Genomic DNA, 20,583 nt, shown 5'->3' with positions numbered 1-20,583 from the left:
AAGAAGTTGCGGATGCTCAGTCTTGATGGTTCTTCTTCTATGAAGGAGCACATCACGAAGATGGAGGATATGCGAGGCGAGCTAGCCTCTCTTGGTCGTTTGATATCGTCTGAGGATATGGCGATGATTCTGTTGACTCAGCTGCCATCACCCCGTTATGATGTCTTTTACACCAGCCTCATCACTTCGAGGACCCGTGAGACTCTCCTATGGGAGGAGCTTTCCCCGCTTGTCCTGGAGCATGACGAGCGACTCAAAGAGGTGGGAGCCAGTGGCTCCACCAAGGCATTTACGGCTGGCACAGGTGGTGCCAAGAAGAAGAAACAAAAGAAGGAGAAGGCCAAGGACAAGAAGGAGGAGGACAAGAAGGATGCGAAGGAGAAGAAGCCCAAGTGTCCCCATTGTGGGAAGGGCACTCATCCCGAGAGAAGTGTTGGCAGAAGTATCCCCATTTGAAGCCTAAGGAGAAGGACTCGAAGGCGGCCCCAACCACAACAGAATCTGCGTTTGTGCATCTCTTTGTTGAGGAAGACACTGCCCTAGCTTCTACCACACAGGAGAAGCCTTGGCTGGTCGACGGTGGAGCATCTTCACACATGACCTTCCGTCAGGATTGGCTTCAGGATCTTAGTTCCAGAGGGGGTACAGTCACCATTGGTGACAATTCTACAGTTCTTGTTCGAGGAGTGGGGACTTTACCTATGTTTTCTGACAGGCGGTCTTCCTCCGCCAAAGTTCTCTATGTGCCTGATTTGGGTTTTAACCTCTTATCTGTGCATGGTCTTACTCAGTTAGGTACCCGAGTCATTTTTACACAGGATGCAGTCACAATGGAGGATGCTTCTACAGGTGATGCTCTTTGGACAGGTACACAGGAGGGTGGGCTTTATACGCTCACAGCCTTGGCTGCGCGGACTTCCCATGAGCTTGGGCTGCTCTGGCATGCTCGGTATGGTCATTTGAACCTCGATTCTCTTCGCCGGGCTTCTAGGAGGAAGATGGTGGAGGGACTTCCTGATTTCCCTCCTCTTCACACTTTGTGCCCTAGCTGCTTGAGGGGCAAGCAGCACCGGCAGCCTCACCCGCAGGTTGCTTCTAGGCGGGCTATTTCTCCGCTTGAGTTGGTTCATACCGACCTTTGCGGACCTATGGGCACGGCCTCCCTTGGGAAGGCCAAGTATTTGATGCTGATTGTGGACGACTTTAGTCGTTATGTGTGGCCTTATTTCTTGGAGTACAAGAGCGAGGCGTACTCCCGTTTCTGTGAGTGGCAGGTGTTTGTGGAGACCCAAACAACTTCCAAGGTTCGTGGTGTTCGAGCTGATCACGGTGGAGAGTTCACTTCTCACCTTTTCTCTCAGTTTTGCAGGGATCATGGTATTCGGGTGGAGTATTCCCATCCGAACACACCATCCGAGAATGGTGTGGTGGAGCGTGCGAATCGGACCATGATTGAGATGGCCCGATCTATGCTGGAGCATAGGAGTCTTCCTCATTTCCTTTGGGGTGAGGCGGTGGCTACAGCGGTGCATATACGCAACCGCTCTCCGACTTTGGCGTTACAGGACATGACTCCATATGAGGCTTTCTTTGGGAAGAAGCCTTCCGTGTCCCATTTTCGCATCTTTGGGTGCGATGCTTTTGTCCATGTGGACAAGAAGAAGAGAAAGACGAAGTTCGACTCTAAGTCGAGAAAGCTTATCTTCGTTGGTTATAGTACGACCACGAAGGGATATCGGCTCTACGACCCGACGACGCGGCAGGTTGAGGTGAGCAGGGATGTGATCTTTGATGAGGCTTCGGCCTCTGAGGATCCGATTGATGGTTCTATTTCAGATGTTTCTTCATCATCGACGGACCCCCCCCACCTTCTCTCCCTTCACTTCCTTCCAGGATGCCTCTTAGCAACCCTCCTATTCCTCCTCCTTCGGCTTCCCTTTCCCCTTTGGTGGATGTGCCTTCGTCTGACTCCTAAGGTATCATAACTCTAGTCTCTAGAGTCCATGAGTCATGACTTATCCAGGATTCCTTTATGGTATCGCCGGCTCATGCAGGATTCAGGTGTTACTCACTTTCGTGCTTCTTCTACAGGTCCACGTCGATCCCACCCGTTACAGGTGCCTAGTCGGCTCTCTTATCTGGCTGCTTCACACTCGGCCGGATATCTCTTTTGTGGTGGCTTTATTGTCTTCCTTTATGCAGACTCCTACCCAGGATCACTGGCAGGCGGCCTTGCATGTGTTGCTTTCCTGTGACCCCTTCGCCCCCACATAGATAAGCTAGGATTGAGACCCAACGGGATAGTTCACTCTTATGTGAACTATGCTCTTATATCACAAATTCTTCAAGATCATGAATCTACTACAGTTGATGGGACTCTTACATAGGATGTTTGGCGCTGTGCTATGTAGGAGGAGTTTGATGCAATCAAGCGTAATTAGACTTGGGAGTTGGTTCTGCGTCTATGGAAGTGGAAGGTGATTGGTGTGTGAACACACATTGTGTGTGTGAAAGTGCATGCTTAGGTGTGAAATAAGGGTCAAGGATGTAGGTGGATACCTTAGCCTATATATTCAGGATTCCACATTCTTTTATTGAAATCTTTTTCAAAAACCCCACCAAAAACATTGTGAGTAGAGATAAGTGATTGGTTCAATAAGTATTGATGGCTTGTTGTTCTTTTTTTATAAGAACTTCAGATCCCATAAGTTAATGTTTCCATATGTCTAATGCGTGCACTACAACTAATAGTTCTTTGTCATAAATACTAAAGTTTTATTCTCAAGGTTAAGTTTTCAATTTTCATAGATTGTGGCGTGACCATTTTGCACTAGCACTAAGCCTATTCTAAACCAGTAGCATCACTCATCACTACTAGAAAGAATGTGGCGATTGAAGTATAGGTGCATGGGTCAAAATATATTTTAGGGTGTCAAAAGACTTTTTTTGGCTAACTAAGACTCCATCGAAAAACAATATTTTTACACAACAACATAGTTAAAGGCAAGGCAATCAATAAAAAGTTTTAGACGAATTTTCTATATAAAATTGCTAAACCAAGAAAGGATCTCACTCCATACAACTCTTAGAGATATGCCATATTTTATTGTTTGAACTTTCTTTGGATCCACACTCCTTCAACATAGACTGTATATCCTAACTACTCAATTTTGGAAAAAACCTCTACAATCTCAAGTTGTTATTAGAGCCCCAACCATGTAGGAAAAAGGCACGACTATAGCCACCAACAATTACCTCAACATAATGTGGCAACTTTAAGAATAAAAAGAAAGCTAAAAGAAGAACCAATAACTACCACCAATTGCCATTGCTCTTCCATATATTCAACAAACACCCTTTAAAGAGCCAAAATTCAACAAAGTTGCAATTGCTACTAGGTATCCCATCATCAATAGTTGTGTTGACAACAATCCATAACCAAAATTGAAGAAGCCTTTTACAGGGGACTCGATCCTTTGGGATCATGTATGGAGATGGGATTACCCTTTCTGGATGGAGCGATTCTGATTGGGCAGGTGATGTGGATTCGCGACGATCCACTACAGGTTATGCTTTCACCCTTGGATCTGGTGCTGTCTCTTGGAGCAGCAAGAAGCAGCCTACTGTGGCACTTTCTTCTACAGAGGCTGAGTATCGGGCCCTATGTTCGACCGCTATGGAGGCAGTTTGGCTCCGTCGCTTACTCGCGGAGATTGGCTTTTCCCAGACCGGACCTACGGAGCTGCGCGTGGATAACCAGAGTGCTCTTGCTCTGGCCAAGAACCCGGTGTTTCATGCTCGTACGAAGCACATTGAGGTTCAGTATCACTATGTTTGAGAGCGGATCGTGGATTCGGAGCTGGTGGTGGTCTATTGTCCTACGGCGGCCAATGCAGCTGATCTCTTTACGAAGCCGTTGCCTCAGGCTTCTTTGCTTCATCACATGCGGTTCTTGGGTCTTCAGACTCTCCCAGGAGTTGAGAGGGGGTGTTAGCCTGCTCTTCTTCAGTCTCAGTCTGTCATCTCCTGGTTGTGAGCTCCTGTCAGAGTCTGACAGGAGACAGAGGAGCTCTGTCAAGACAGTTTTGTGGCTGCTCTAGGCAGCATACAGTCCTGGGTTTGTTCCAGCCCAAACTGGGCTGTTTTTTGCCCTGACTGCCCATTTTTCTGGGCAGTCGGACCAGTTCTGGTCAGTCGGACCAGATCTGGCCATAGTCGGCCAGATCTGGCTGGTCGGCCAAATCTGGCCAGGTCGGCCAGTTTGGCTGGTCGGCCAGTTTGCTGGCTGGGGGCTATTTATAGCAGCCCCCCAGTCAGTGCAGCATTCACTCTCTGCAGGTACAGCACTGCTCCCTCCGTCTCCGTCTCCGGCATTGGTGCTGCCTCTGCTTCCAGTCTGTCCGGGTTCCCTCACTGACGCTCCGGGCTGCGTGCAGGGACTGTTCTGTCCATTCCAGTGTATTCAGCATTCATCTCAGTCAGTGCAGACTTTCTTCCTTCATTCTCTGCTTTCTCTCTCCTCTCCTCTGTGTTCGTGTTCTTCTTTCGCTGCGCACTCTCACAGATTGACTGCCAACCGGTGATTTGGAACCCCCAGGTCAGAGATCGGGATGGGGTATAGATTGGTGAGCGCCCCACCATCAAATGCGTGGGTTGGGAGGCCAGCCTGGCTCGTACCATCAGGACGTAGTAGGAGGTGTACAAGATGGTGAACCAAGAGGTGTTGCAACGAGCATCAAGTTACCAAAGAGGAGCTACGTTGAGTTGAGTTGAGGAGAAGGGAGATTGACGCAGCAATACCTCAGGATTGGCTTGATCCCCCTTGATACGAGAGCCGATAGAGCCCAAAGAGATACGGACCACTAGGTTTTCACCAACAAGTATCCCCCTATAGGAGGCAGATAGAGTGGACGACGCTCCACATGGGACTTTCTTCACCATCCAAGAGGGGGGGGGGGGTCTGGTCCTTGACAAAGAGCAACAAGATGAGGGGATAGTTGCCCTTTCTTGGAGGAGGATTCGGGAGTTGGCCTCCAAGGGAAGACATGGCGGCTAGACCCTTATATGTTCTCGAAGGAGCTCTGGGAGTGGTGCCTCTGGATATGGGAGGGCAGGCCACTTGATGAGCTGGAGTGGGACCCGGGAGAGTAGCTATGGCCAGCCACTGCAATCGCCAAGAAGCCACCAAGGTTCCTGGAGTACACAGCCAAGATTGGCAAACACGTACTGATGTAGGAGAAGATGGATTGGGCGCCCTCACGTAGCAGGTATTGGGTGGAGCACAGCATCACTGATGCTTTCCAGTGGACTTTCTGGCGCTGCCTATGAGACAGCTGGAGACCGAAGAGGGTGTCGTATTTCTTATGGTTGTTGGCACATGGAGGCTTGGCGGTGGGGAGTTGGTTAGCCGAGATGTAGAAGGATGGGGATAGTAAACACTACACACAGCAGCTTCTAGAAACTCCAAAGCACTACCTTTGGTCGTGTGAGGCGGCGCAGGTCATGTGGAGAGGAGCATGCCGCGTTCTCCGCCGTATAGCATCCAGCCTCAGATGTATCTCATGGGGAGCTTTCTACTGGCAAACAGTCAGTCAGGGCTGTCACCTTCTGTATGAGGCTGGGATGCAAGACACGATACTCTTTATCGAGGCCGGGTCGTGCACAGTGGTGGGCTTGGAGGCTCTACCCATCCGCCGGATACTGGAGCCCACAGCAGACCGCTCTGAGGCATGGGAGATCGTAGGGAGTCTTACTAAATGGCACATTTGGAAGGCGCGATGTCAGGAGGTTTTTGGCAAAGAGAGGCTTTCAGTACAGGCGACTCTGGCAAAGCTCTAGATCTCCATCATCCACTCTCTCCACGGCCGTTGGGATCAGGTGCAGGGCGAGTCTTAAGCTCGTTAAAAGCTCCCTTTTCATTTCATGTGCACTTGGGGCGGCCATGACTTGTTTTTCATGATGCAGGCAGGCAGCCCCAAATGATGATGCACCCTCCCCCCTCCATGGCTTCTTGCCCCCATCCCCCCTAGACCTCCCTAAGAGGCTTGTATACTTGATATATATATGGCTTTGCATTAGCTCCAGCTAGTCTGTTGAGCATGAGCACTTCTTTGTATTCAAGTTTTTCTAAAGTAATATAATTAGCCACACTTTAATTGCAAAAATAAAAAAAAGATATCAATCTAGCTCCAAGATTTCAAAACATACCAAACTTCAATCAATGTGTCAGGGAAATTCCTCTCCAGATCCTTTGCACGTATATACTTGTATAAATGAGACACACCGACTCCACCTCACCACCTTCTCTCTCTCCCTCTCTAGCACTTAAGAGTCACGAGGGATGCCCACATCACCTACACTACAAAGCAGCAAAAGGAGGGGTAGCTAGCCCCTTCCCCTTGCACAAACCCACCTTTCATGACAGCACTTCAAGTAAGATGGTTAGGTCCCTTAAGCTTGTCATCAATAGAGCAAAATGGAGGTGCCATTTCAAATTGAGTGTAGAGAAGATAAGAAACAAATGAAGAGGTTGAAGAGAGATGGGCACCTACAGAGACACGGCCCAACACCACAAGTTCCAAAAGTTCAAGCAAGAGAGTTCAAAGAATGAAGAGAGAAACAAAAGTGAACAGAGTGTAGTGACAAAAGCACAACTACCAACACGTGTGATCTGTCCCCTAAGAGTGTTGAAATCAGGTTGAACACGCAAACAAGGCTGAAAACACGAACTACCAAAGAGCAAATATGCAAAAAAAAAAAGATGGCTGCAAATCAGTAAAATCAACAAGCAAAATGTCAACTGTCTTAATGAAAACCACTGCAAATGGAGCAAAATGCAGGGGGCAGCAGCAAAATGCGGGCTGTAAACGGCCCTGCCTGATTGCTGGAAACTACCACCCAGCAGTCTCCTCAGCCACTTGAACCTGCCTGGATGTAGACAACACAAAATGCAAGTTGTTGCAGCAGTTTATGCATGAACGGACCTGAAAACAACAGTTAAAAACAGCAGGCAGCACCAGAACTAAGAGGAACATGCTCTAATACCATGTCAGAAAAGTGTGGGGCAATGGAAGCAAAGAGACACTGCAAATATAGACTGCAATGAACACAAAGGAAAAGAAGAACACTGCAAGAACACAAGATTTCAAAGACAATAGTCTCGGGAAATGGAATCCATATATCACGTTCGAGAACAGTACAATGATATGGGCAATGAGTCAACAACAATGCACATCAATCTCCCCCTCTCCAGATGGAAGTAGTTGTGCTGTAGGATGAGCATCTGAGTGACTGACTAAGGAGAGAGACTGCTTATAAAATAGGCAGAAAATAATGCCAACAAATGATGAGTCTGCCAGCATAAATCTGGTGCCAAAAATCAGGTAGGCTAACATTAAATGCCACTAGTATAAAAACTAAAATGCGCATAAACAGACTCTGACACCCTATGAAATGTAATTTACTAACAATCCCCTTTTTGCAAGTCATCCAAGCTGTATAGTCCAGACTATCCCTGTCAAAGAGGAGATTCCAGCCAAGAGTTTGCTACACGAACAGCAGTACGTGTTATGTGGTTCTACATGAATCCATGCAACAGTGTTTTACTACAAGTTGCCCTTTCAAAATGGCAGGGACAGTCAGATTGTCGCAACTCTGTTGGATCAACACACACAAAATTTTCTGTGCTATAAACACACCCAGGAGCCACATGATCTGTCAGGCTTGTGATATCAGCCAACCCTAGGGCCTTGGATTATTCCAAGCAGACTGATACCCTGCCTCGTTGTAAAAGTCATCTGTGCAAAATCTGAATACAGTTAACAAAGGATTGCACTGAAAACAAACCTGTTCATCCACATCTTGCAGTTGTCGTTCCTTCTCTCGTAGTTGCTCTCCAAGATCCTGGAGTTGAGACAAAAATTGGGCCCTCTCACCTTCAAACTGTGCTACAGCTGCCTTTTGCTCAGCCAATATGTTGTCGCACTCTCGACTAGAAAAGAAAGGTGACAAAGCAGTTAAAAACAGGCAAAGTGAGTAACAAAATTGCCTGCAAATATCAACAAAAGTTTCTCAACTTGAACTTTCCATCATAACTATCAAAGCCTTCAGCCATCCTATACATGACCCCTCATCTCTATGATTGAATCAGTAACCAGAAACACATTTTCATCCCACATTGACTGTTAAATATTTGCCAGCAAAGCAGAACCTTTCTTCATTGAAATCCTGAGGAATATGTGCACCAGGCTTACCGCAATGTAGTAAGCTCATTAGTCTGCTCACGCAACAACCCATCTTTTGCCCATACCTGCACCATCAAGATTCAAATTAAACTAAGAAAACACACTTCTCCCACCACAATCAAAATAAAAATTATCACAGATACACCAAAAAGCAACAAAGATCTCCCATTATGGAAGTCAAATCTATTTTAGTGAGATGCCCACACAAAAGAGTCAAGACAAATGTCATAGGGACTATAGTGCAGAAAAGAGTGCCAGAAGACAAAAGAAGGGGAAATATTTTTGGTATGCAGAAAACAGAAGCCAAATGTAAGTTTGAAAGCACATCAACAAAATTTTCTTTGAGACTTTGATTCAGTCCTAGTTCTATCTCCAACTTTAAAAAAAGGAAGCATAAGGAACAAACAATAGAAATCATTCTTTTATTACTCCAATACTCCAAACAGAACTCTACTCAATTACTAGATGGCTTCTGGCACTTTCACAAATTATTGCCAAAACACGGGAAGGAGTATGTCTGGGCTGGCTCTTGAGAAAAGCAAGAGTCATTGTCATCATTACCAGCCGCCAAAACAATATACTCAACTTCACCAAATCGTGATTGAAAGTATTAACCCAAGCTCAAGAAAATGTTATCACTACTAAGATGTTAGATGACACCCAACAAATACCAACATTGTGCCTACCTAAACCAACTAGGGTAAGGGGGTGTTAGAGGTTTGGTCATCTCCAGGATGGGCACAAGCTGTGTCAGGACAGATTAGGGGAGTTCTCATGCAGTTCAATGAAGCAGGTCGGACAGGTTTCATGCAGTCACCAGCAGTCATGGATCAGTTTTGGGCAGTCAAGCAGGTTGCCACTTGGCAGCTTGGCAGTTATTGCAGCATTTTTTGTATATTATTATTCTATTCCTGCAGTCGGACTGATCAGCAATCAATCAGACAATAAAACCTGGCCAACCTGGTCATATTTATGGCATTTTTTCTGGTCATTTATTGCCAGCCTGCCCCCCTGGTCATATTCATTAAGATTTCATCTGTGCAGAATGAGAGTTGTCTGGCTCACACAGTCTCACAACCTTTGTAGATGTGTCTTCATTATTTAGCATTCATCTTCTGCAGCCTTCAGCACACCCACCCCTCCCTCTCTCTCTCTCTCTCTCTCTCTCTCTCTCTCTCTCTCGGGCTGATTAATCATGGGCAGACATAAAGAGGAGACTTCAGCACAATACCAAGGCTTTGTTTTCAGCTTTCAAGGGCAAGCAAGAGGCACATCGACACAAGGCTGTGTTTTCAGTCTTTTGCAGCAGATCTTGATTTTTAATTGCCTCCAACAGTTAAAGAAGGTTCAGGACGAGTGGAGGAAGCCCTAACAAGCTGCATTTTTGGAGTTTGAGGGATCTCCCCATTGTTTTATGCAAGTTATTCAAGGGCATCACTTGAAATCAATGTAGAGTTTCAGGCGTTTTAAGGACCAATAAGGTCCCCGTGTTAGACCAAAAGCTAGATGATGAGAACTACCACATTTTGTGGGTGATGTCTTATGATTCGGCAGAGCTCATGACGGAGGCTATTGACGGTCCATCAGCCCAAGATCTTTGCAAACTTTCTTATTTGGAGAAAGCAGAAGGTACAGGCACCCTAGGACAAACTGAATGCTTGCATCCGTTCTTTCCTATTTCTCTCATGCACACTGGCTACAATAGCCCACATCGAGCATCTAACCAACGCTTGGGTAATATGGGTAGAATTGGGTCAGCTCTACAATTGGATGACAATGATGAAGCGAGTGTTTCTAGAGGTGTAGAGCCGCACATTGAACACGAAGAAGTCTACTTCCATGCAACAGCATGTCAACAAACTTTGGCAATTGCAAATGCAGGCACAAAATGTTGGAAAGGTGATCATTTCTGAAGACATGGCAATAACTCTCGTCACAATTACTGCCTAGATTCAATGCTCTCTACTTCGCCTTGATTGCTTCAAGGCAAACAAAGACCCTTAAGTCGAAAGAGTTGGTTCCAATGGCCTTGGATCAAGAGGAGTAGCTCAAAGGTCAAAACCCTCCAAAGACGAAAGCTTTGACAAGTTAAAGCTTCCCAAATGAAGGACACAAACAATGACAAGAAAAAGGATGAGAAATCCAAGAAAGACAAGCAGTCTACCTGCCATGTATGTCGTAAGACAGGTCATTGGACGAAAGATTCCTCCAATAAGGACAAGAAGGACCACAAGGACAAATCTATGAGCACTTAAGAGCAGTGGTTGCTGCTTCATCAACAACTTTCCTTCATTTGGAGGTGATCAAAGATTCTACACTCGCAACTTCTAATACACCAATGATTGCCCCACATCCTGGTGAGTGGATCGTGCACAATGGCATTGTCCATATGCATCCTTTGCATGGGCAAATTTTGATTGGAGATACTTCATCAATTCCTATCAAGACAAGGGTGATATGCAATTGATTCCAAATGGGCACGGTGGTGTCCACACGTTGGAGGTTCTTTATGTGTTGGGCTTGGGTTGTTGCCTACTTAAGCCTCATAGTCGAGTTTGACAAGGACTCCTCCTGAGTTCTTGATAGTAAGATCCGACACGTTCGTTATACACGGCATAAGGAGAATTAAGTCTACAAGATGCAAATTTCTTTGGTCTTTTGAAACCAGCCTTCATTCTCGGATAGGGTGATAAAACCTGATCAAATACCTAATTACAGCAATTACAAATGAATTAAAACTTAAATGCACACAGTACCATCATTATCTCGGACATTGGACACCTTGTTGACCCTAAAATTGGCGCCTCTTGTGGTATTTCTTTACCTTGAACTGCTAATGGATGAAGTAAAAGTTGAGATTTTGCAATCCGCTGATCCAAAAGCCCTTGTTGTACAAAACGATCAACAAGCAATTCGGGCCAATTGCCCCTTCATCTTCACACATGAGATGGGCTAGCATTTGAAATCCCTCAAAATTCTTTAAATTTCAAGTGCTGATTTCAGTGTACAATGCCTCTAACTGATGGCGCAAGTCCAAAGGTGGCTGGTAAACCCTAATTCCTGCTATCAATTAGGGTTTACTGCAAAAATTCATTAGCTATCCACCAAATTCGGCTATAATCTGCTACAAATGGCTGATATCTAGTTAATGAGGATTTGTGGGCACTTTCTTTGATGACATGATTGTCTACTCAAGGAATGAGACAGAGCATAGAAAGCACCTGGACATTGTGTTTAATGAACTATACAAGCATAGCCTGGTTATCAATGACAAGAAAAGTGAATTCTTTTTGCATGAAATTCACTTTTTGGGACATATTGTATCGGCTGATGGTATTCATATGGACCCTACAAAGGTTGAAGCAATATGAACATAGCCACCTTTGAGAAATGTACATGAGATCCACAGCTTCTCTTTGTGTTCTTACTACAAAAAGTATATACGTGGGTTTGGTAAAATTGCATCTCCATTGCATTCTTTACAAAAGAAGAATGCACCATTCAAATGCACAGCTGTGAAACTTTCACCATTTGAAAAGTTAAAGGAAAAGATGACTTCAAATCATGTGCTTGTGTTGCATGACCCAAGGAAGTCATTCATCGTTCAGTGTGGTGCATGTGGTAACAACATTGGGGCTGTTGTTATACAGGATGGCCGAGTTATGGCATATAAGAGCCGAATTCTCCTTAGTGTAGAGAAGAATTTGCAAATCTATGAGAAAGAGCTCTTGGCTGTAATTCATGCACTGTCTACATGGAAACATTATTTGTTGGGGGCTGATTTTACAATGCAAACAGATCATCAGACTTCGAGGTCCTTTTTGACAAAGGCAAAGCTCTCAAAGAAACATGTGAGATGGGCAATTTTTCTCTCTATGTTTTATTTTCAGATTGTATATATTGATGGTAAGAAGATGAAGCAATTAAGGCCTAGAGTTATCACGGAAAGCCATGTTCCTTCGTATGCATGACATAGAGATATTGATGCAACAGTCAAGACTGGAGCATTTCTTTTACTAGCCAACTTTGAGCCATGATGTAGAGCAGTTTGTCACAACATGCATCATATGTCAGAAGGTAAAGCATGATAGGCAAAAGATGCTGGACTTATTGCAGCCCTTGCCTATTCTAGATAGGCCTTGACAAAGCCTTGCAATGGACTTTATTTTTTACCTTCCTAAAACACCTACAAGGAATGATAGGATATAGACTAACATTTGCAAGTTTAGCAAACACGCCCATTTCATTCTGGTGAGAAAGAAAATAGGGACTGATCATATGGCATGATTGTTTTCACAGCACATCTTTAGGTATCATGCATGCCAGAGTTGATCATCAATGATCAAGACCCTCGGATGACCTGTTTATTTTGATAGGGGTTGTTTGAGAATATGGCTACCACGCTGAAATTCTCATCATCCTTTCAAACAGATGGTCAGTTTGAGGAAGCAAGTTCCACAACGTTAGATCTTTTGAGGTGCTATATTTCAGACCACAAGGCATAGTGGAAACAGCATTTGGCATTGCTTAAGTTTGGTTACAACAATAAAGTGCATAGTTCCATTGGCAAAGCTCCACTTGAGGAGGTTGAGGATGGCAAGAAGGTACCACCTATCTTGAAAACTAAGGATAAGATCTTTGAGGCTGACCATTATGTGGAAAACTTGAATGCAACCTATGCAAAGATAAAGTGTGCACTTTAGAGAGATCACAAGAAAAGTAAAAGAGGACGATTGATCGCCATAAACATGCTTTGCAGTATGCAAAGGGCGATTATATATTGCTACATTTTGGAAAGGCAAGGCTGAAAAAGATGAAAGAAAGAGAGAGGTCGTATCCGAAGTTAAGTATGAGATACCATGGGCCCTTCCAAGTGTTGAAAAAGATCAATGATGTGGCATATTGTCTGAAATTACCTCCACATTGGCGGATATACAATGCCTTTCATGCCAATTTGTTGGGGCCTTTTCATGGTGATGTGTCAAAGAATGTGTCAGTTGAAATTTAGCCTGAGGTTGAGGAGTTGGATAAGAATTTACTACCTAAGCAAATCTTGGCACATAAGAAAAGAAATATTAGAGGTAAAATTTCCAAGAGATATTTTGTGAAGTTTCAGAATTATTCACCAATGGATGCAAAATAGATGGAAGAGGATGACTTGGCAAACCATCCTCAGTTGTTGCAGCTCTACCTAGATACCTTTGAATTAAAGCCAACTTTTGTTTGAGCTCAGTCAAGTTTAGCAGATCAAGGATCTTGAGTATTGCCTGATACTCAAGGGAGGAAAGCCATCTGGGGGGACAGGGGATGTGGGGCAATGGGGAGGGTTCAACACTTCCACTCCAATTGTGGACAACTCTTGTATGTAGTAGATCTCAAATGTATTTAGCTTGTATCCAAGGTACTGTGCTGACAGGATATCTACCATGGGGTGGGGGGTGGGAGTGGGGGGTTCAACAGCTCCACTCTAGTTGTGAACAACTCTTGTATTTAGTAGATCTCAAATGTATTTAGCTTGCATGGGTGTGGGGGGTTCAACACTTCCACTCCAGTTGTGGACAACTCTTGTGTATAGTAGATCTCAAATGTATTTAGCTTCCATCCAAGGTACTGTGGTGACAGTATATCTCCCATGGGGTCACTACATAATTGTTATATTTATAAGGTAAATTAAGGGAAACATGCACGAGGCATGACTGTCCGGCATCTTGGACGCCCGAACGGGGTTTAGGGGAGCCTAGAATTAAAGAGAGTCCAAGAATAGTAGGACTCACCAAGGTTTGACGGCTGGCAATCGGATCACGATGAGTGTGGCCAGCAATAAACTAGGCAAGGCTGGGAGGTGAAGGGACCTCGTGCTCATCTTTGTATCAGACTACTTCCTCTAGTCATCATCATCTTCTTCTGAGCAGCCTGACAGTCGCCTGACATTGGTATCAGAGCCACACGATTCGACGGACATGACACGTCATCTGTCAGTCGATTAAGGTCGTCGCCCGTCATCCGTCAATCGTCGAAGATTTCCACACGAAGTTGTAACTCGTGGTTGTGCCACATCACGTAAGTGTGACACGTAGCAGGCAGAGGAAAGGCGTAAGGCAGAGCATGAGACGACAGTCGACTGTGGTAGCCGTGACGAAAAGCATCAGAGCTGTGAGGCGAAACAAGAAGACGACTACTGTAGTCGTGATGAAAACCGCCAGATAGCATTCAGGCCATACACGTCACACTGCTGTCTTCAAGGAGCAGTAGTAGCATCGTTTCCTCCCGACTGAGCCAGCATTTAAATCGCCACCAGCTGACTGAAATTAGTCAGATTCATCATACATATAAAAGACATATTCGTGGTTCAAGTGATCGTCCCGTTTTCTGCCGAATAACTTCATTTTCAGCGTGACTGGTCTAGTCCGGGAAGACAAAAATTGTTCCTTTCTCTTCGGGCTTATTAATAAAACCAGCAACACTAGCCCTGCCATTAAAACCAGGGAAGTACTTTACTTTGTATGCAAATTTCTTATCTTTGCTTTCCAATTCCAATGTATTAATGGCAGAAAAAGGGAAAGAGGGAGTAATGGAAGGTTCTAGTTCTGGGGACCACCCTATGGTAGCCCCATGAATCAGAGATGCAAGAAGAACAGTGGGAAGAAGTTTTTGCTACACGAGAACAATTTGATGATCTTACTGCTCGTGTACAGGCTCAGGGGGTTCAAATGGAATTTTTCACTCAAACACTCACTGAAATAAAATCTCCATTAACTTTATTGTTAGAAAGGGATAAAAATAAGATAGAAACCTCGGATGTCCCATCTTCATCAAAAGATTTAGATGTGACTATGCGAGATCCTAAGGAACCCCACCACAAGTTGAGGGATAATCCAGTTCTAAAAGATATGAAACCCCCTCAGTTTCACGAGGAAGAAAAAGATAGAAATAAAGATACAATCTTTAATTTTCTCCAAAAATGGGAAGATTTACATAAATTTAAAAATACTACACCACATTTCCAAGCACTGGAGGCTAGTTTGACTTTGGGGCCCAAAGCGTATAAATGGTGGCGAACTTTAAAGGAGGCAAATAAAATACCTGAAACTTGGGCTCAATTTGAATCCGTCTTTTTGAAAGAATTCCTTCCTGAAAATGAAATGGAAAGAAATTGGGAAGATTGGGATTATGTCAGACAAAAGGAAAGACCCCTGCTGACATATCTGGAGGAATATCGTGAGATAATCCTCAAATTGGAAGGAATAGATGAATTTCAAAAGACAAGAGGATTCATTAGGGGACTAGATAAAGCCTGTAAAAAGAAAGTAAAAAGGAGTTCACCTAAGACGCTGGAAGAGGCAATTAAATTTGCATTAATCAATTGAGATAGTATGCGTCCAGGTACACTCACTAGTCTCACTGATACGGAGCCCAAGTCTAAGGAATTGGAAACCTCAAAATTTGTGGGCAAATTTAAAAGAAAAATGTCATTTTTTAAGGGTAAAAAACAACCTTTTAAAAAGAAACAATATGTAAGGCCAAAGTTAAGTCCAGATGACTTTGATAAGCCAAAAAAAAAAAGCTGTCTTTCAATTGCCTATCCCCTAACCATGCTGCTTGGAATTGCCCTCAAAGGGAAAAGGGGGAAGACAAAGCAAAGGATAAGGACAAGGGCAAGGGAAAAGAAAAACAAATCCATGTAGTCTAGACCTTGGAATTAAAGAGACATGAAAGGTATAAATCTTTAGAGGTCTTGCACATGGATGTGCAACACAAGTGTTGTATGTCAACTTCTATGTGGCAGCCTACCTTTGGCCCACATGATTTAGTTAAAGTGCATGGATTGATAGCTGGAAAGAGGGTTAGAGTCATGATTGATGACTCTGCTACACATAATTTTATAAATTATGCACTTGTCAAAAAATTGCAACTTCCCCAACAAAAGAGTGGGCATCAATATGTTGTTCGTATGATGCAAGGTCAAGATAATAAAATATGGGATACAATGGTATCCAATTTGGAAATTGAGATCCAAGAATATAAAGATAAACTTGATTTCCAAATCATGAACATGGAAAGAGCTGATATTGCTCTAGGGAGAGAGCTATGGGGATTGGAACCATCCTTAAAACGTAGTTATCATCATAATACACTGGAATTTGAAAGGGATGGTAAGACTTTTGTTATTCAAGGTGAACATGAAGTATCTGATAATCCTTTGCTGTGTTCTACTGAAGTTCAGAAGCTGATAAAGAAGGAAGTTTGTGAGGTATACATGTTATGGTCTCTTGCTGTACAAAACACTTTTACTTTCTGTAATATAAAGCAACAATTTTTTTATGGTTGTGAGTTGAATGTAAATAATGAATTAAGCAGTTTGTTAGATGAATTTAAAGATGTGTTTCCTTCTGATTTACCGAGTGGCCTTCCACCAGATAGGGGTGATATAAATCACCCAATTGACACAAATAAGGATACTCGCCCTATTTCTAAACCACCTTATAAGTTAAGTGAAACGCAGCACCAAGAAGTTGAAAGACAAATTAAGGATTACCTGGATAAAGGGTTTATTCAACCCAATAATTCACCTTGGGCTTCGCCAATTTTATTAGTAAAGAAAAAAGATGGTTCTATGCGACTTTGTGTTGACTATAAAGCCCTTAAAAAAATAACAGTGAAGAATAAATTTCCTATGCCCAGAATGGAAGATCTTTCTGATCAATTACAAGGGGCAAAATTCTTCACAAAGATAAATTTAAGATCAGGCTATCACCAAGTAAGAATTAAGGCACAAGATGTTCCTAAAACAGCATTTCGTACTAGATACGGGCATTATGATTTTTTGGTGATGCGTTTTCGTCTCACTAATGCACCAGCTACCTTTATGAAGCTGATGAATAGTGTTTTACGGCCCTATCTAGGACATTTTGTAGTAGTCTTCTTGGATGATATCTTGATCTTTAGTAAATCAAGAGAAGAACATTAGAAACACTTATGATTAGTATTCCAACTGTTAAGAACACATTTCCTTTATGCGAAGAAAACTAAATGTGAATTCTTTGCACAAGAGGTCAAATATTTGGGGCATATTATCTCGAAAGAGGGAATCAACATGGATCCAGAAAAAGTAAGGGCAATTATTGAATGGCCATCTCCAAGGAACCTTGAAGAGCTGCAGATCTTCCTAGGTTCATCTGGATTTTATAGTAGATTCATTCGAGATTATGCCAAAATAGTTGTTCCAATGACAAACCAACTTAAAGGGAAAGGAAAGAGCTTTAATTGGGGAACAGACTAAAATAAAAGTTTTCAAAAACTTAAGGTAGCTATTGCTACAGCTCCAGTATTATTAATAGTGGATCCCAATAAACCATTTGTGGTTGAAGCTGATGCCAGTGATAAGGCGATAGGCGCGGTCTTATTACAAGAAGGTCGACCGGTTGCTTTTGAAAGCAAAAAATTAGACCGTGCAAAACAAAATTATTCTGTTTATGAGAGGGAGCTGTATGCAATAGTACATGCAATGAAGAAATAGAGGCACTATCTGTACGGTGCCAAACTTTTAATTTTATCGGATCATGAAAGCATTAAGTGGCTTAATGATCAACCGGATTTACACGGGCGTAAAGCCAGATAGGCCGAACTCCTCCAAGAGTTTGACTATGAGATAAGATATAGAAAAGGAAAGTATAATATAGTAGCTGATGCACTCAGCAAAATGCCCATCATTAATGAATTGAGTTTTACTCAGTTCACTTCCAACTTGCTTGAATCTTTAAAAGGGAAATGCAAGGTTGATCCGGCATATTCCAACATATGGAAAGCAATAAAAAATGGGGATCCAAATGAAAGTGCTTCTACTGAAGAAGGAATATCTGAGGATATTCAACAAGGAAATGGAGCATTAGGGGTTGCTCAAACCGGATTCAAGTGGAAGAATTTTACCATTGATAATGGTTATCTACTCTACAAGGGTAGGGTATGTGTCCCGAAAGATACAAAAATAATGTGCCAGATACTCTTTGAGTATCATGATACCCCTAGCGCGGGACATCCAGGAGTTAATAAGACTTATAGTCTTATTAAAAGACAGTTCTATTGGCTTGGAATGAATAAGGACGTCCTTGACTATGTGGTCAAATGTAATAAATGCCAGGTTAATAAAGCTGAAAGATTGAAAATGGAAGAACTTCTCCATCCACTAGAGATTCCTTCAGGAAAATGGGAGAGTATCTCCATGGATTTTATTGTTGCTTTACCCAGAACACAGAGGGGGCACGACTCTGTGTGGGTGATTGTGGAGAGGAGTACCAAAATGGCTATGTTCATTCCAACTTCAACTGATGTTAAAACACCAGAATTGGCTAGATTGTTCGTAGAGAATATATACCGATTGTATGGCCTTCCGGCAAATATAGTTTCTGATCGGGATAGAAAATTTGATAGTCAATTTTGGCGTGCAGTATTTAGGAAGTTGGATACTAAACTTAGCATGAGTACGGCGGATCACCCGCAAACTGATGGGCAAACTGAAAGGGTTAACCAAATCCTTGAAGATATGCTTAGGGCATATGTAAGCAAAAGGCAAACTAATTGGGAAGAGTATCTACCGATAGCAGAGTTTGCAAATAATAGTGCCAAGCACTCTTCCTCTGGATATAGTCCATTTATGTTAATGTATGGGTTTCAGCCCAGAGCTCCTTATGCAGTAGGACTGCATAAGGAAAAGGTTCAGGCAGCTATGGATTTTTTGGAGGACATGAATAGTATGTTAAAATTTGCTCAAGAAAATATTAAAAAAGCTCAAAATCGAGCTAGAGCATATGCAGATCCTCACCGAAGAGACATCTCCTTTGAAGAATGAGAATTGGTCTATCTTAAGGTACCTGAACAAACCAAAACCATGAAAATGGGACAATGTCCAAAGCTTTCACCGAGGTATTGTGTCCTTTCATAATACTTAAAAAGGTGGGAGAACTGGCTTACAAGCTCCAACTACCTACTGGTAGTAAAATACATCCAGTTTTTCATGTTAAGTAAGTTAAGGAAGAAGCTGGGTGATTTGGATAATCTAATCTTAAATGATAACATTGAGGAGCTATTAAATGACCAATCTAATCCACATGAACCAAAAAGAATATTAAATGTTCGTCATAGACGAACAAGGAATACTATTTATCAAGAATGTTTGGTTAAATGGAAAGATTGTTCAGAAGAAAGCTCAACATGGGAGCGAGTAAGTACTTTAAAGAAAAGGTTTCCCAATTTACAGTCAGACCTTCCAAGTATCGTTTTCGAGGACGAAACCGATTCTTAAGGGGAAGGAAATGTTATATTTATAAGGTAAATTAAGGGAAACATGCACGAGGCATGACCGTCCGAGGTCTTGGGCGCCCGAACGGGTTTTAGAGGAGCCTAGAATTAAAGAGAGTCCAAGAATAGTAGGACTCACCAAGGTTTGACGGCTAGCAAACGGATCACGATGAGTGTGGCCAGCAATAAACTAGGCAAGGCTGGGAGGTGAAGGGATCTCGTGCTCATCTTTGTATCGGACTACTTCCTCTAGTCATCATCATCTTCTTTTGAGCAGCCTGACAGTCGCCTGACATTAATGTACTAGTCACTATGAGATATATGCATATGAGTATGGTTGTGATTGCGCCTTTGAGACTATACTTTTGCATCAGTTTGGGCTGAGTTCATGATTAGCTGAATGTTGAGCTAAGAAATGCATTCTATACTAATTAGCCATTTAAACAGTCCCAAAACAGGCTTAATTTAATGAAAACCCTAAAACGAAGAGTGGTTCGAGAGAGTTCAATGAAACCCTAATTTGGGAGGATCCATCCTCATCTATAAATAGAAAGGCTCTCTCCATTCAATCTTATCTCTTCCATGCAGGTTTCTCATTCTTGTGTGCAATCTCAACTATCAGTGTCCCACCACATGGCGATCCAGTCTTCACGACTGCCGCCATCACCTCATTTGCTCCTCTACTACAGCGTTCTACTACTGCGTTTTATTATCATGTTTTACTATGGCATTCTAATTTCTACTACTACATTTTGCTACTTTGCCCACATCATCAAGCATTGTCCTCTGCAATCGCCTCAATCTCCTCACACTTTGGTGATCAACATTTGGTGTTTCTCTCACTCCATCACTCTGACTGGTGGTCACATCACTTGGAATCCGTCTCCAATGCACGTCACTCTCCGACACACTACTCTGCCCTTGGGCACACTTTATATACTTACATTCATTTACAGCATTCATTCAATTCAAAGTTGTGTTCTTTTTATGCTTTCTTCTGTTTGTGTTTGAGTTCTGAGTTCTGTGTTTAGGGTTTGAGTTTTGC

At 43.1% G+C, this 20,583-nt stretch overlaps 1 protein-coding gene across 7 annotated transcripts in view; it reads right to left on the bottom strand.

The window, feature by feature from the left end:
- LOC148017018 (RNA polymerase II degradation factor) overlaps window positions 1-20,583 on the bottom strand; it is a 149,688-nt gene that overhangs the window by 103,205 nt on the left and 25,900 nt on the right. For all 7 annotated transcript variants that reach the window (XR_015687928.1, XR_015687930.1, XR_015687929.1 and 4 more), the window contains 2 exons: window positions 8,253-8,308; window positions 7,846-7,990 (listed from right to left, as the gene is read on the bottom strand). Coding sequence is in view for 3 of the 7 variants with exons in the window: in XM_087663289.1 (XP_087519415.1) it covers window positions 7,846-7,990; window positions 8,253-8,308 (201 nt within the window). In the remaining 4 variants the exon portion in view is untranslated. The remainder of the gene's footprint in view (window positions 1-7,845; window positions 7,991-8,252; window positions 8,309-20,583) is intronic.

This window comes from Lygodium microphyllum, chromosome 22, assembly GCF_053477565.2.
Source record: "Lygodium microphyllum isolate KBCC chromosome 22, Lygodium_microphyllum_v1.1.10, whole genome shotgun sequence".
Taxonomy (NCBI): domain Eukaryota; kingdom Viridiplantae; phylum Streptophyta; class Polypodiopsida; order Schizaeales; family Lygodiaceae; genus Lygodium; species Lygodium microphyllum.
This window is presented reverse-complemented; position numbering and strand designations above follow the sequence as displayed.